This window comes from Ascaphus truei, chromosome 11 (genome assembly GCF_040206685.1).
Source record: "Ascaphus truei isolate aAscTru1 chromosome 11, aAscTru1.hap1, whole genome shotgun sequence".
Lineage (NCBI taxonomy): Eukaryota > Metazoa > Chordata > Amphibia > Anura > Ascaphidae > Ascaphus > Ascaphus truei.
Window position 1 is genome coordinate 50,169,516 of NC_134493.1, and position 14,948 is coordinate 50,184,463.

At 43.0% G+C, this 14,948-nt stretch overlaps 1 protein-coding gene across 1 annotated transcript in view; it reads right to left on the reverse strand.

Annotated features, from left to right (window-relative positions):
• The window catches only part of CLCN7 (chloride voltage-gated channel 7), a 67,215-nt gene that overhangs the window by 30,394 nt on the left and 21,873 nt on the right, over positions 1-14,948 (reverse strand). Inside the window, exons 11-15 of the mRNA XM_075566148.1 lie at positions 13,319-13,383; positions 11,631-11,747; positions 5,508-5,562; positions 3,789-3,849; positions 400-538 (exon numbers count right to left, since the gene is read on the reverse strand). Coding sequence (XP_075422263.1) covers positions 400-538; positions 3,789-3,849; positions 5,508-5,562; positions 11,631-11,747; positions 13,319-13,383 — 437 coding nt within the window. The remainder of the gene's footprint in view (positions 1-399; positions 539-3,788; positions 3,850-5,507; positions 5,563-11,630; positions 11,748-13,318; positions 13,384-14,948) is intronic.

Here is a 14,948-nt window from a genome sequence, read left to right on the forward strand (position 1 = left end):
ACACTGTAAATGCATGACCAAGAAAGCAGATGCACATTACAAAGGTGTCATTCTTACATTGCTCAAATAAATATGCCAACATGACTAAATTAGCCACTATAATGCCACACTAAGTATTAATATGGAAGATATATCGGTCTATTAATTTGGTTATAGGGCAATAATCAAGTATTTTCAATTTGACTGACACTAGCATTTCGTTGGTCCATTGTTGACCACTGTTCAAAAATAAGGACTACAACCATTCAGTACGATACATATGTAATAAGAACCACGACAGCGGTCTCGTGGCTATGTTACTCAATTCCTTGTCATTCTTCTTGTACCGACAATCATAAATAAGATACTGGAAGTACAGATTAACTGGGTACCATACTGCACTATTTTTGCAATTGTTACCTGCAGAGGGTACTCCACAGATCCCTCACGCAGTGGCTGACAGTCACCGGAGTAGTAAATGGTGACGAAAGCAACAGTCGCAGTAACTGCTGCCACCAACATTGCTTCTATGACTTGTAGGCATGGTCGATGTAAATACCTGCGGAGAGGGAGGGGGAGAATGAAAGGAAAAAACACAACAGGCTTTTTAAAAATCAAGCACAATCCACAGAAGTTTCGTTTAGTGAACAAACAGAATAAAGAAATTAATAATCAAAGTGTGTCTTCCAGGCCAGACACTTCCAAATTTAAATATGTGGACCAATAAGCCTTTCAACCGTGATATGAACCATTTGGGACAAAATGTAAATAACGCCACCATATCCAAACGTAGACCTCCAGCAGACAAAAACTTACCATAAAACAGATGGCACAGGGGGAGGGAGCTATGCGATGGGACGAGATTTAATGTGAATTCCAGAGACCTGGTAAAACACTACAGTATGTGGGTAATGTTACAGCTTTTAACCAGATGTGATTCTGGCTGACTGGACACGGTGGGCGAATATCCCAGCGCAGGTTAGGGGGAAATGACTGTTTGCTTCCTTAGAAGAAACCATCACTCCCTCACTCTAGTACAGTACAGCGCCCAAAATCATTATTTGTACAAATTTCCTTTACTTTGTATTTTATCCGGATCATATTCTTACTTTATGTCATCCAGTATTAATGCAAAAACAATGTTTAACAGTCCTCTTGAGACTCTGTACTATTTAGAAGAAAATAACTGGAGTGTGTTAGCCGATACAAAAAACAGCCTCTATAGAGTATATAGACCGAAAATGTGAAGAAAATAAAGATCAGACAGAACTGTACTAGGTGCTGACTGGATATGTGCAGGATAAAAATACCCCACAAAAATAGATATGAAGAAATATAATTATCCGTCGTACACATTATCCGAAGTACCCCTTCCTCAGGTATATATAGTGATGGACCAGAGAGGGAGTGGCTCAGTGAGTAACGACACTGACTGGCACCGAGTTTGAAGTAGGTTCAATTCCCGGTGTCGGCTTCTTGTGACCTTGGGCAAGTTACTTTATCTCCCTGTGCCTCAGGCACCAAAAACATAGTTTGTAAGCTCCACGGGGCCTGCAAAATGTCTCTGTAAAGCGCCATGTAAAATTAGCAGTGCTATACAAGAACATGCTATTATTATTATAGATCACCATGTACCTGATGATGGGGTACTGACCCCCAAAACGTGTTATTGTGCTTACAGTGTTACAGTGTCTGTTTTGTGTGTGCAATACATAATTATATTTCTTAATATGTTAGGAGATCTCTGCGATATAAAACGTAGCTGGCCAAAAAACAAGCTTTTGTGAACATTTTAACTATCTACCTTGCGTCATTAAACTAATGCAAACACTGAAAGTAAAGATTTTGCATCTTTTATCCCTGGAAATAAATTACAAATTGCATTTCTTCGAGGCCTCCGAACGGTGTAAAGTTTGTCAATTAAGTGTTTTATTTACCCTCATCGGAGAGACAATAAAAATAAGGGGATCAGGAGTGAGTTCAAACACCTAATGAACAAACAGCGACATGAGACAAAAGGGAGCAAATAAGAAATGTCATGAAGACATGAAACCCCTCCCAAGTCTCAGCAAACTAACTTTAAAAATACTTATAGGTGTCATATTTGGGTAGAATTGTATCAAAGCCTGTACAGTAGCTGTAACCCCTTAAACCTGTCACTGCCATAGTACATTTCTGTTCAGGGAGGGATTGCCTCCTTTAACCGCTGGTTAGGAGCACGTACATAACTCAGCCCTGATCACTGTAACTTAGGAGAGAAGGCAGCAGTCAGACGTTATTAAGCAGTGTAGAGAAAGTCACATTGGTTCAGGAGAAATGTTTTATTTCTCCAAAAAAGTACTACATTATTTAAAAACAAGGCTTTTAATCAGGATGAAAGAGGGAAAGTAAATACGACTTGCTCAGATAATTTCTTTAGACTAGTTAGGGCCAGGGGTCGGCAACCTGCGGACTCTGAGCCGCACGTGGCTCTTTCCGCTACTCCTTGCGGCTCTCTGCAGGTTGCCGACCCCCAGCTGCTGCCTCTATCCCTCACTATCCTGCAGGGAGGCCCGGCTGGCACTGGCTGCTACTGAGGCCGACGTCTCCCCGGATGCTGGCCCGCCTCTCCTGTACTGTCTGGGCTCATGCTACCGGCATGAGCCGACGTCACAGAGCCTGGCGTGGGACAGTAAACTGAAACACAAAAAAGACAAAAGCGCAAACGCACATAGTGAAGTTTGTAAAAATGGGTGAATATAATTTTAGGGTATAATATCTGCGTACATCAGGTTAGTGGGTATAAAGCATTTCATGTGCAATACATGAGTTTACCAACGCCGCACTGCCGCCTCCAGACTTCAGGAATTCTCTCTCACAGCATCCAGGACAAGCTGTCTCGGTTGTGGTAAGGAACCTCGAACTGCGGTACTGTGTCTTGATCGGTCTCCTTCCCCACAACCACAACCGAGACAGCTTGTCCTGGATGCTGTGAGAGAGAATTCCTGAAGTCTGGAGGCGGCAGTGCGGCGTTGGTAAACTCATGTATTGCACATGAAATGCTTTATACCCACTAACCTGATGTACGCAGATATTATACCCTAAAATTATATTCACCCATTTTTACAAACTTCACTATGTGCGTTTGCGCTTTTGTCTTTTTTGTGTTTCAGTTGCCTAGGGGTTTACCCCTGTTCACATAGCTGCAGGTCACCCATCGATTTAGAGGTTGTATTTTGTTATATAATTAACACACGGTGGTGAAGGGTTCATTCAATAGAAACAATAATTTGCGCACTCTATCTGTTTTTGTTATATGGCGTGGGACAGTACAGGAAAGAGGCAGGCCCAGCAGCTGCGGAGACGTTGGGCCCGGCGGCAACAAGAAGACCGACCGGCACCCGCTGGGCCCCCCTGTTGCCACTGCCAGGATAGTCAGGGAGAGAGGCAGCAGCTGAGGGTCATCAACCTGCAGAGCAGCCACCCCCATCCACCCCCCCACCCCCGTAGGACAGTGAATGAAAGAGACCCAATGTAAGTGTTATATGTGCATGTGTGTGTGTATATATGTGTGCTCCCAGAGTGAATACTTTTTGGGTATATTCTAGATTACCCATCATTTTACAGTAACTATTATCCAATTACAGTTGGAAAAATCAAACCAGTCTGCAGTGGCAGCCTAATGCATAAACCAGGACCATAAAGATCCAAATATCAGGAACAGGATGAAATTACATCGACTAGTAGATGTATTACAGTGGAAATACTGAAAAGTTCGCTTTGGCTCATCTAAGCATTTTAAAATGGTGGCTAAGAACATTTCACTTTACCTTATCCTGAACATAGTCAGCCCGTTGTTCAAGGCGTTGAATACTGCCCCAAGCATGCCGCCTGCATCCAGTGAAAAAACAAGACAAAACAGTAAGACATTTCTGTACCTTCTGAAAACCAGACAATATGGTTCAGGTGGGTGACAAACACACTCTCCGATGTATACGGTAGAGCAAATAAAAAGCAATCTATGATCTTCAATGGTCTCTGAAATCTGTCATCCCATTGCTTGCCACATGTAAAAAAAGAGTGGCTAAGCCACAGAAGAGGATACTCAGGAATATGAAACTGGCAGTTTTTCACATCTATTTTAAAGCCACAATCTGTGCATTTTTTTAATTATATATATTTTACTTTATTGAAAACAAAGGATCCTCTGGAGCAGAACCTTGGCACCCAGCTGCAGGGACCCCAGGTTCATGAGATATACAGGTATACATTCTTATCCGGGAGACACAATATAGCCACTGTGGTCAGCCTCACTCTCGTAGTCAATAGAAAGCAGCGACAACGTTGTAATATATTGCAGCTATCGCTGAAGTGTTTTTCACTGCAAGTATTGTTAAAATTATAAAAAAAAATGTTTTAAATATCTTTGCAATCGGGGCTAGGGAGGAAGTTACTGGACCTTTGAGTACCGTGGCCCCGGGTCATAAAAACAAATACCAGATTTTGGGGAGATTGCCGTTTAAGACGTGGGTGCTGCTGCTGCTGCTGCTGCATTGCACATGTTGTCCTGCAAAGCCGGGGATAAGGTAGCACAGAGAACGAAAATCAGCTGAAAGAGCGCAGTTTGTTCCTTTTCAATTTGAGCTTGGCTACCTAAAGCACATAGTGTGCCGGGGGGCTGGGGTGAGATGTATTATATGCCGTGTAGTTTTTAACTAATATTTAAGCAATAATCCCAGAGTATAAGGGCATTACTGGCCAACACTGCCCTGACTAGAGGTGCTGAATGGCAGAGGCAAAGGCGTCGTTTCAAATGCACGTCATCATATCGGTTTAAAGAAGATAATGAAAACAGGTACGGTGTTAAATTGAGCGGCGATACGTTAAAAAGGCACAATCTCACCCAGGACCAAAGTGTACAAACGCCAGTGACATGTTTAAGGGGTTACATCTAGGCGCAAGTCAGGCAATATTTGCATGTGTATTTTTTTTTTAATAAATCAGTTCGGTAGTAAGAAAAAATACTTTTAGCATTTTCTGTTTTAAAAAAAAAAAACAACTTTGAAAGACCAATTTTCTTGTATTCTATTTTAACAAGCATGCTTGTTCCTATAGCAACAATTTACATTCCCCATATTTAAAGATGTCGCCAAACTTTGCCGATCAATAGACGGAGAACGAATTGACCGGCAGCTATACAGTTCTTTAGGTAATTAGAGATTGCCCACATGAAACTATTGAAGTAAAAAAATAAATTAAAAAAAAAAGACTGAACTGCAGCTTTAATACTTTTGACGCTTAAATAATTTTTTCAAGTCCCTTTGCACAGAGTGAGCAGAGACTTTGGGAGGGGTTTGATTTCTTCTTGCTGCTCCCTGTTGTCACGGTGTTTTGCAACAGTTTGCACAGGCTGCGCTTCCCCTTATTTTTATAGTCTCTCTGATAATGACACGGCAGAGGCCAAGGGTAAAGAAAAGAAAAACATTACCAAATACACAAGAAATTGTTAAGACATTTTCTTTTCAAATTAACAACAAGCTTGGTCTTACCTATTGCTCCCATGCATATAAAGAGTGGAAGTTCGAAGATATTATAGGTATTTTCCTGGAAACAAAATAGTAAATATGTATAAGTCAATCCCATGTAGTATTAGATCTGCTTGGATAAAAAATAGGCTCTTATTAAAAAGATAAGTTAAGAATAGACAGTGCAAATATATATACACATCGGTTTAGCAATGTACATTTCTCAGACTAAAGCTTTGAAGGAAAAATTATTTAGTGTTAAACCCTTTCCCCCCCCATCAAAAAAAACAACGAAATATGCTTTAAAATGTACATTAGTACAAAGTTACACAATACAGTATTGCCCAGTTATAATGCACTCTGAGCCATAAAGGGACAGATCCCTCTGCATCTTTAAAGCAGCAAAGCACCTTTTTTTTTTCTTAATCTCAGCTGAGCCTTCAGAGCTGCTCCGTGTTCCCCCGATATCCAGGTTCTCGTGATGCCGCCCCGAGAACAATATCTCCTCCTCCCTCCCCCCTCTGGATTTAAGCCGGTTGCTGGTTCAGGGCTCGCGCCGGGAGCAAACATGGAGCGGTAACATCATTGGGAGATGACATCACAGGCTTTGCTAGAGATGCCACGGCCCTTCTGCATTATTGCTGCAAACGGGACTTGGTCATCGGTCCTTGGGACTGTTACCTGTACCATCTTCTTGGACTGCCCCATCCCTACCAATATGGTTTTTGGGGGGATTGTCTAGTGCCACCTACCCAAGACTTGGGGACTTCTGCGGACTACCCCCGGTGTGACGAGAGGTTCCCCTTTTCAGCATGATCCGGTCGCGGTGTGGTAACATGTGAATCATATGACATGCTCCTTTTATTCTTTTTTGATGTACACACCATACTTACCATTTTTACATGCTTTTTTTATTTAAATTTAATGCACTATGAGCGCCGTGCACTGCTTTTTTGTCTTTTTCTTGTAGTGTGTGGGTGCTGAGCCACCCAATTTATACAGCTGCAGACGCTCCTTCACTCCTATTAATGTCCTGTATTCACATGTGTATTTATCACATGTGATTTTTGGTGTATGTGGGGTTTGTCACATTCTGTCTTACGTCACACTTTTGAATAATCATTTATCAATACTTTCCCTAACACCTCTGGTATATTATTTTAACTCAATCATTGTGATTAAAACCATTAAACCCATCACTTATTTGTGTTCATTTAGTGACAAATTTAGAGAAATTATCAAAATTCTTTTCAGATTTTTTTTTATTATTGGTTTTCAACACCTCCCTCCACAAGATTAGGAGTTCAATTACAAACAGCAATTCTTCCTGCTCTATCAAAGAGGATATCTGTTCTTAATTGGGAAGGGGTAAAAAGACAATGAAGAGAAAGTTGGAGGATATTCAGTACCAGGGCAATCATATGATTCAATGCCGACTATCCAACGTTTCCCATACAATCCTTTCAGTGTATGTTTGGTAACTTTCAATATGGCACAAAACACAGGATGATCTGAACTTGTTCCTTATTGCCAACAGTGACCCCATTCTGTAAAGTCATGTGGGATACGAATACAAAGCCAACATTTTATAAAGAACAACAAAGAACTTTGTGTTTTCCACTCTTCATCTACTTTATGTTCAGACACATGGTTTTCCAAACCTCCTTTGGCTCAAGACATTCCTGGTTCCTCCACATGAAAAGGGTTAGTAAATGTAATCTTCTAACGTATTGCCCTACCGAGAACAGGAGCTCCAAAAAGAACCATAGCAAGGTTTTACAAGGCAAGGCATTAAGTTTTCAAGTAATGGTACACAGCCAAGATAACAATTTTGTAGCCCTATGAGTTTGGAGGCTATTTGTACACATGTTCTGCAGTAACCTTGGAGTGTTTGGTACAAATCTCCAATCTCCTCAAGCCTCTCAGGACTACTTTAAGCCCCACACACAAATATTTTAAACTCTTCCCTCCACTCCTTTCCCACTTCCTTCAAGCACGCAACAGTGATACCTTTGTTCAAAAACAGCAAGCTTGACGCTACCCAGCTGTCAAATAATTATCGCCTGTATCTCTCCTCCTTTTGCCTCTAAACTCCTCGAGCGTCTTGTATTCTCACTTGCTTCATTTTCTTACCTCTATTCTCTCCTGGATCCTCTACAATCTGAATTCCGCACTGCTCACTCCACCGAAACAGCCCTCACTAACACAACTAATGACCTGCATTCTGCCAAAGGTCATTGAAGTATGTTCATATTACTTGACCTTTGCAGCCTTTGATACAATGGACTATCGTTTCCTTCAGATTATACATACTTTTGGTATCCGTAACAAAGCTCTATCCTGGATTACCATGAGAACACTTTACTATTTGCTTATTTTCATTTTGTGGAGTGCGACCTAAGACACATTTTTTTTTTTTTTTTTTTTTTTGAGTAGGGCATCATGACGCAGTGATGTCATGACTAAGTCTTTGTAGCTGAGCAGTTAAATATTGATGGGATTAGGGACATTACCGCCGACATTGGTAAGGGGCAGTTTAAATTACTTGCTTACTTTAACGCTCTACATTGTGCCAGCAGCTTACAGACAGGTTTCACTATGTATATTTATTTCTCCATTTATTTTTAGCTCAATGGAAGAAGCTCATTTTCACATATGTACGGACAATTTTTTCACCAGCAGCATGCGCCTTACACGGAGAAGCGCTGTGAATATATATATGTATATATTCACAGCGCTTCTCCGTGTAAGGCGCATGCTGCTGGTGAAAAAATTGTGTGTGTGTGTGTGTGCGCTGCAACAAGCTAGTCCTTCATGAGAGAATTAACACCTCACATTGCCTGTACCTACCAGGACTTATACTGTGGGGGCTCAACAGAAGAATAGCGGCCGGAGGCTATGTTATATTATACATTTCTTAGATAATGTTTTAGATACAGTCGCCACATAAGTGCTCCTGCAACAAACATTTTACATCAATGTTGTTCCGATACTGAAAACTGCTATGGGAATTTCACAGTGAAGGATGTGATCAGAATACATAAGAAAGAGTAATTTTAAGAAAGTACAATATAAGTCTGAACTATCCAACTAGGACAGATGAGACTGTAAAGAAACATGCGATAATTTGTGTGTCCATAAAAATATCTACATATGATTTGGGCGTGTTAAACTGGAGCCTGTAACTTAAAACAGAGTTGTGACCATGTGTGTGCTGTAAAAGAAGCAACATGGAATGTATTGCTCCCAGGGCCTCCAGTCACTGACATAAATAGACATTTAAAACTGCTTTTAGCCGTTCTGCAGACTTGCTGTCTACAGAGGCAATAAAATCTGCTTTTGTTAAGCAAGGGTGAAGCACACGAACAAACTGTATTAGAAATAATTACACGATAGAAGAAAATATTAACAAATATTTAAAATACTAGCCTGGGCTGTACATGTCAACATTAATTGATATTTGCTTCCATCCTATAATTATTTTGCTTAAATACCATTAAATAACTTTTTCAGACTGCTGAAAAGGTCTTGTTTTCTCTCTCTATTATGTAGCGCTATTCTGGGCCCTGTATGGTTTTCTCCTTGTTGTATGGCTCCTGCCACTCCTCAGTATTACATGCGGTTACAAATGTAACTCACTTCCCTGGCTTCTCAGCCTGTTGCATAGCAACTCCTGTACTGGCCTCTCATTTGGTTTCTCCCTGCCTTATTCCCTGCGTTGTCAGGTCATACCCCCTTCTTTCCCAAGCCAGCAGCCATAGGGAGTAGCCACATTTCTCCCCGTTTCCCCAGAACAAAGCAACGCTTTTTCACCTTCCTCTCACAAATGCTACCTCCAAGTTATCTGATGCTTCTGTTTACCCCCTCCAATAAAGTGACAGAAAATAGGAGGACTGTGTGCATTTAAAGGGGACGAGTGTAACTGCCTGATCCTACCATTAGCTACAGTGAGCAAGGGCCAGAACAAGCACTGTGAGTGTATACGGCACGGTACATACAATTCTGCTGGCCCTCCCCCCCTCCCCCCCCACAGCCACCGGCAGGATAGTGAGGGAGAGAGGCAGGTCAATCTCTCTTCTCCAAATACTATCCAATGTATCCACTCTCAATAAAAAGATTACCATACCAAAACAAATTTCTTTAGCCAATTCCAATCTGGCTTTCGCCCCAAACACTCCACGGTAACTACCCTCCTAAAAGTTTGCAATGAGATCCAGTGTGGAATGGAACTGGGACACTTGTCAGTATTCCTACATAGTGCAGTATTCCTACATTTTGCAGAGGCTTTTGATACGGTTGATCATGGTATCTTGTTAAACAAGCTCCAGGGCTCTGGAATAGGGGGACACGCTATAAACTGGTTTCACTCCTAGATCCCAATGTGTGTTTCTCTCGAGCTGTGTCACATGTGGTGTCCCGCAAGGCTCTGTTCTGGGGGTCCCTACTCTCTTCAGTCTTCATTAATGATCTACAAGCTGTAATTGTAAGGGAGCGTAAATACACATGTATGTGGATGGAACAATCTTATATGCACACAGCTCTAGCCTCTCTGACCTTGAACACGTACTTCAATCTGATTTTCAAGACTTGAAAACTGAATTTCCTAAAACAAACGGTTTTTAAACACTGACAAGACTAACAATGGTATATGGGACCAAGGCTAAGTTTCCTTAGCCATCAATGACGGCGCTACACATCAGAACCAACTCGAACACCATTCCAGCCCGTCACTAGTTTTAAATATCTGGGCATATGGTTTGACTCCTATTTAACATTTGGGTTGCATATTGATACCCTGATAGCCAAAACCTATGCCAAACGAGGTGTAGTTTATAGGAACAAATCCTCCCTAACCAGGTAGTCGGAAAGCACATTGCACAGCAGATGCCTATGCCAATTATAGACTATGGTGACAGTATATGGTACAACACACCAAATTCCCCTTCGCAAACTAGACTCTACAACTCAATATGCCGCTTTGTCCTACAATGTAACTACCACACACATCACTGCGGAATGCTCAAAGAACTAGACTGGTCAGCACTTGAGTCTAGGCGCAAAGTACATTTTTCCTCCCTTGCCTTCAAATACTTTTTGAACAAGCTACATACCTCTCTAAAACAACCTCCTCACCCCTACCACAAGTAGCTCTTCTCACCGGAGATTCGGCTACAAAAGACTGTTCACTGTCCCCAGGTTCAACAAAGAATCCTGTCACTCCTCCTCTTACCGTGCACCAAACGACGAACAACTTACCAGACACTCTCAAAGCCTCAACCGGTCAAAGTTCTTTCAAGACTTCACCGGTTTCACATTTTAATCTGGTATGTAACTCTAACATTATCTTTAACTGTTCCTGAAATATCAAAATATAATGTACAACCCTGTTCATTTAATGTAACCATATATTGTTTTCAGTATGTCCTGGGCACAGTTATGATAACGAGAGATAACGCAATACCTGGTAAAACACGGTATAAATAAATTATATACATATTGGAATGTCTGATGTAGCTTATATCATAGCTCCCAAGACTTACTACCGTGATATTAGTTACACTGTGTTATTGACGCATTGTAAACAACTGGATAATAGATCTTATCGTGTCTAGAATTTACTAATCAGGCCTAAATAGCCTTTTGTATTGTCCCAAAGTTTTTTTAATTAGTGTAATTAGCATCCATTTAAGATATATTTTTTATCGCTCTCATATTCAGTTTACTAGGAGACTACCCAATTTACTCCACTATTGTTTATTGTAATATAAGTGCAGAATTTATACTCTGATTTGAGTATTTCTCTGTTTTATGTCTTAAATACTCATTACCACACGATCATCAATTGCGCAGTTTAGAGTGCAAACAATTGGGGCGTTTCTTTCCCGCTCTCTTTGGAGGGAATACTCTATTTGTGTTGGAACAAAACCAAAAACAGAAGTTCTTATGTAATCTAAGCTAATCATTGTTGAAATAACTCAACTTTCTTAAATTAGACATCAATGCTAGAGTAGATTCCTTTGTGTACATATCTTAAAACTACGGAAATTAAACCTTTATGGAGGTCTGCAGACAACTCCCCCAAACATGATTTCCAAGTTACACTAGGAACCCCAACTTTTAGAATACCAAGAAAGAATACTCTCTCACCTCTGTGTCAAACCTTCCGAAGTTAATCAGACCTGGGTTTGACAGGTCCCCGGGCTTCTTGTTATAAATACTCAGGACAAAGTTCAGTGTGAAGGTGGAGATCATGGAGGCAAAAAACTGAGAAGGGAAGAGAATAAATAAATAAATACATTTTTTGCCAATGCAAGACCAGTACGTTTTAGGAGAACTTTTTTTGGGGGGGGGATGTTCTAATATCTTCGCTTGCAGAGTGCTGAGACTTTCGAAAGCAGAATACGGTTCTGCTAGTTCTATATACTGTATTATATATACACACACACACACACACACACACACACACACACACACACACACACACAAACACTTTTTACTTTATGTGAAACAGGAGGGCCCCTCCGATTTACATACATACACTATTATCCCTGATAGCACCTCTCTAGATAGTAATTATTCACAGCTGAGCAGGAATTCTCCTCTCCCTTTCCAAACAGGAGGGCCCACTGAGCTAAACTCCTAATTCATTTTTAAATTCCCTTACAAAAATTATTGTCTGCGAGAAACCATATGATTACTGGGATCAGCCGCAACCTGGCAGATTAAAGATAAAGAGGAGGAGAGGCCTCTATCAGTGTGAACAGTGACCACACAAAAATTCTGCCCCTCTCAGGCCTCGACTCACCATGCTTACAAGCTAAAGTAATCACCCAGATTTAAAACCTTCAAGAAGGACATTAGACTTAGATTAAAAAGGGGGATTCCCTCCTTTTGACCAATCTTCAAAGTGAAAGTTTTCTTTCTTGGTTTCTTTGAAACTTAAAATCGGCTTATAATGTAGTTAAAAAGCTAATCTGTGTCGTCATCTCTTAGACTAGGTCCCCATAATATTGCTGTAATCACACACGCCCTCCCCGCTTGCAATGATGTACAAACTCATACAGTACCCCATTAGCCTGCGCTGTCTTGATGCATATAATACTCGCCTCCAAGCCAGCGTGCTGTCTTTAAATCACTTTACTTTCAGAAGTCATAAAGGATGATGTCACCTGTTCTGCTTACAGCATAATGCCAGGGCTTATCCCACTGGCTGCTGCCAAGATCAACTGACAAGCAACCTGCCCATCAAAACTTCCAAGACTGAGTGACAACACAGATCCCTAACCTCAATTCTCCATCCATCCTTTTTTGTTTTTCAGAGATGTAATATTGTCACTGCATAATAATTCTATAAATATATTATTTTTTATATGCAGTTGTAGAAGACTTGGTTTTTCAGTGGCGTAAAAAAAAGTAGTGGTACTCTCTCTCGTATGAAAATAAAACCATTTCGAAAAAATTGGGAGTCCGTGATCTAGATTTTGAAAATATTTAAGCAATATTTGAATGGCAGAGGCGCTCGCTAAAATAGAGCCCTTTTTCAATTAAAATAAAAGTATAAGTGTAAGTTTGTAAATAATTTTTTTTTTTTAAAAGCATAGGTACGCTGGGCGTGACACATTAACAGAGGTAGCTTTGATGTGAAACTACAAGCAGTAATACATTGGGTGCGGGGGAAAAAGTAGCGATACCTTGGCCTTGAAAATGTAAACGTTCTTGTGCTCGCAATGTAAAAATACATATAGGGGTAGTCAATGAGAATTTTAAAAAAAATGTTTTTTTACCAAGTTACGCCTCTGCCTGTTCGTAATGTAAGACAGCAAAATGCTACTTACTATTCTCCATGTGAGCAGCTGATTCCAGAAAGAAGCACCTTCCTCCAAGCTAAAAAGCACGCCACCTGCAATATAGAAAATCACAAGAAAACAGGAAGAGACTGGTTTATATAAAAATAAATGACATGGGAACAATTTAAATTAGTGACTGTGAGCAATATTTAAAAAGGGGTACAAAAGGGAGCAATTCTTCCTACAAAGAGGAATACTAGAGTAAGAGGTCATGCTCTGAAACGAAAAGGTGGGGGGCGGGGATGAGAGGAGAGATCGGGGGCGGGGATGAGAGGAGAGATCGGGGGCGGGGATGAGAGGAGAGATCGGGGGCGGGGATGAGAGGAGAGATCGGGGGCGGGGATGAGAGGAGAGATCGGGGCGGGGATGAGAGGAGAGATCGGGGGCGGGGATGAGAGGAGAGATCGGGGGCGGGGATGAGAGGAGAGATCGGGGGCGGGGATGAGAGGAGAGATCGGGGGCGGGGATGAGAGGAGAGATCGGGGGCGGGGATGAGAGGAGAAATCGGGGGCGGGGATGAGAGAGAGAAATCGGGGGCGGGGATGAGAGAGAGAAATCGGGGGCGGGGATGAGAGGAGAGATCGGGGGCGGGGATGAGAGGAGAGATCGGGGGCTGGGATGAGAGGAGAGATCGGGGGCGGGGATGAGAGGAGAGATCGGGGGCGGGGATGAGAGGAGAGATCGGGGGCGGGATGAGAGGAGAAATCGGGGGCGGGGATGAGAGGAGAAATCGGGGGCGGGGATGAGAGGAGAGATTGGTGGAGAGGGAAAGGAGAGATCAGGTGCGGGGAGAGGGAAAGGAGAGATCGGGGGCAGGGAAAGGAGAGGTCGGGGGCAGGGAAAGGAGAGGTCGGGGGCAGGGAAAGGAGAGATCGGGGGCAGGGAAAGGAGAGATCGGGGGCAGGGAAAGGAGAGATCGGGGGCAGGGAAAGGAGAGATCGGGGGCAGGGAAAGGAGAGATCGGGGGCAGGGAAAGGAGAGATCGGGGGCAGGGAAAGGAGAGATCGGGGGCAGGGAAAGGAGAGATCGGGGGCAGGGAAAGGAGAGATCGAAGTCAGGGGAAGAGGAGGAGAGGAGAGATCGGGGGCGGTGGAGAGGAGAGATCGAGGGCAGGAGATCGAGGGCAGGGGAAGGAGATCGAGGGCAGGGGAAGGAGATCGAGGGCGGGAGGGTGAGATCGAGGGCGGGAGGGTGAGATCGAGGGCGGGAGGGTGAGATCGAGGGCGGGAGGGTGAGCTCGAGGGCAGGAGGGTGAGATCGAGGGCGGGAGGGTGAGATCGAGGGCGGGAGGGTGAGATCGAGGGCGGGAGGGTGAGATCGAGGGCGGGAGGGTGAGATCGCGGGCGGGAGGGTGAGATCGCGGGCGGGAGGGTGAGATCGAGGGCGGGAGGGTGATATCGAGGGCGGGAGGGTGAGATCGAGGGCGGGAGGGTGAAATCGAGGGCGGGAGGGTGAGATCGAGGGCGAGATCGAGGGCGGGAGGGTGAGATCGAGGGCGGGAGGGCGAGATCGAGGGCGGGAGGGTGAGATCGAGGGCTGGAGGGAGAGATCGAGGGCGGGAGGGTGAAATCGAGGGCGGGAGGGTGAGATCGAGGGCGAGATCGAGGGCGGGAGGGTG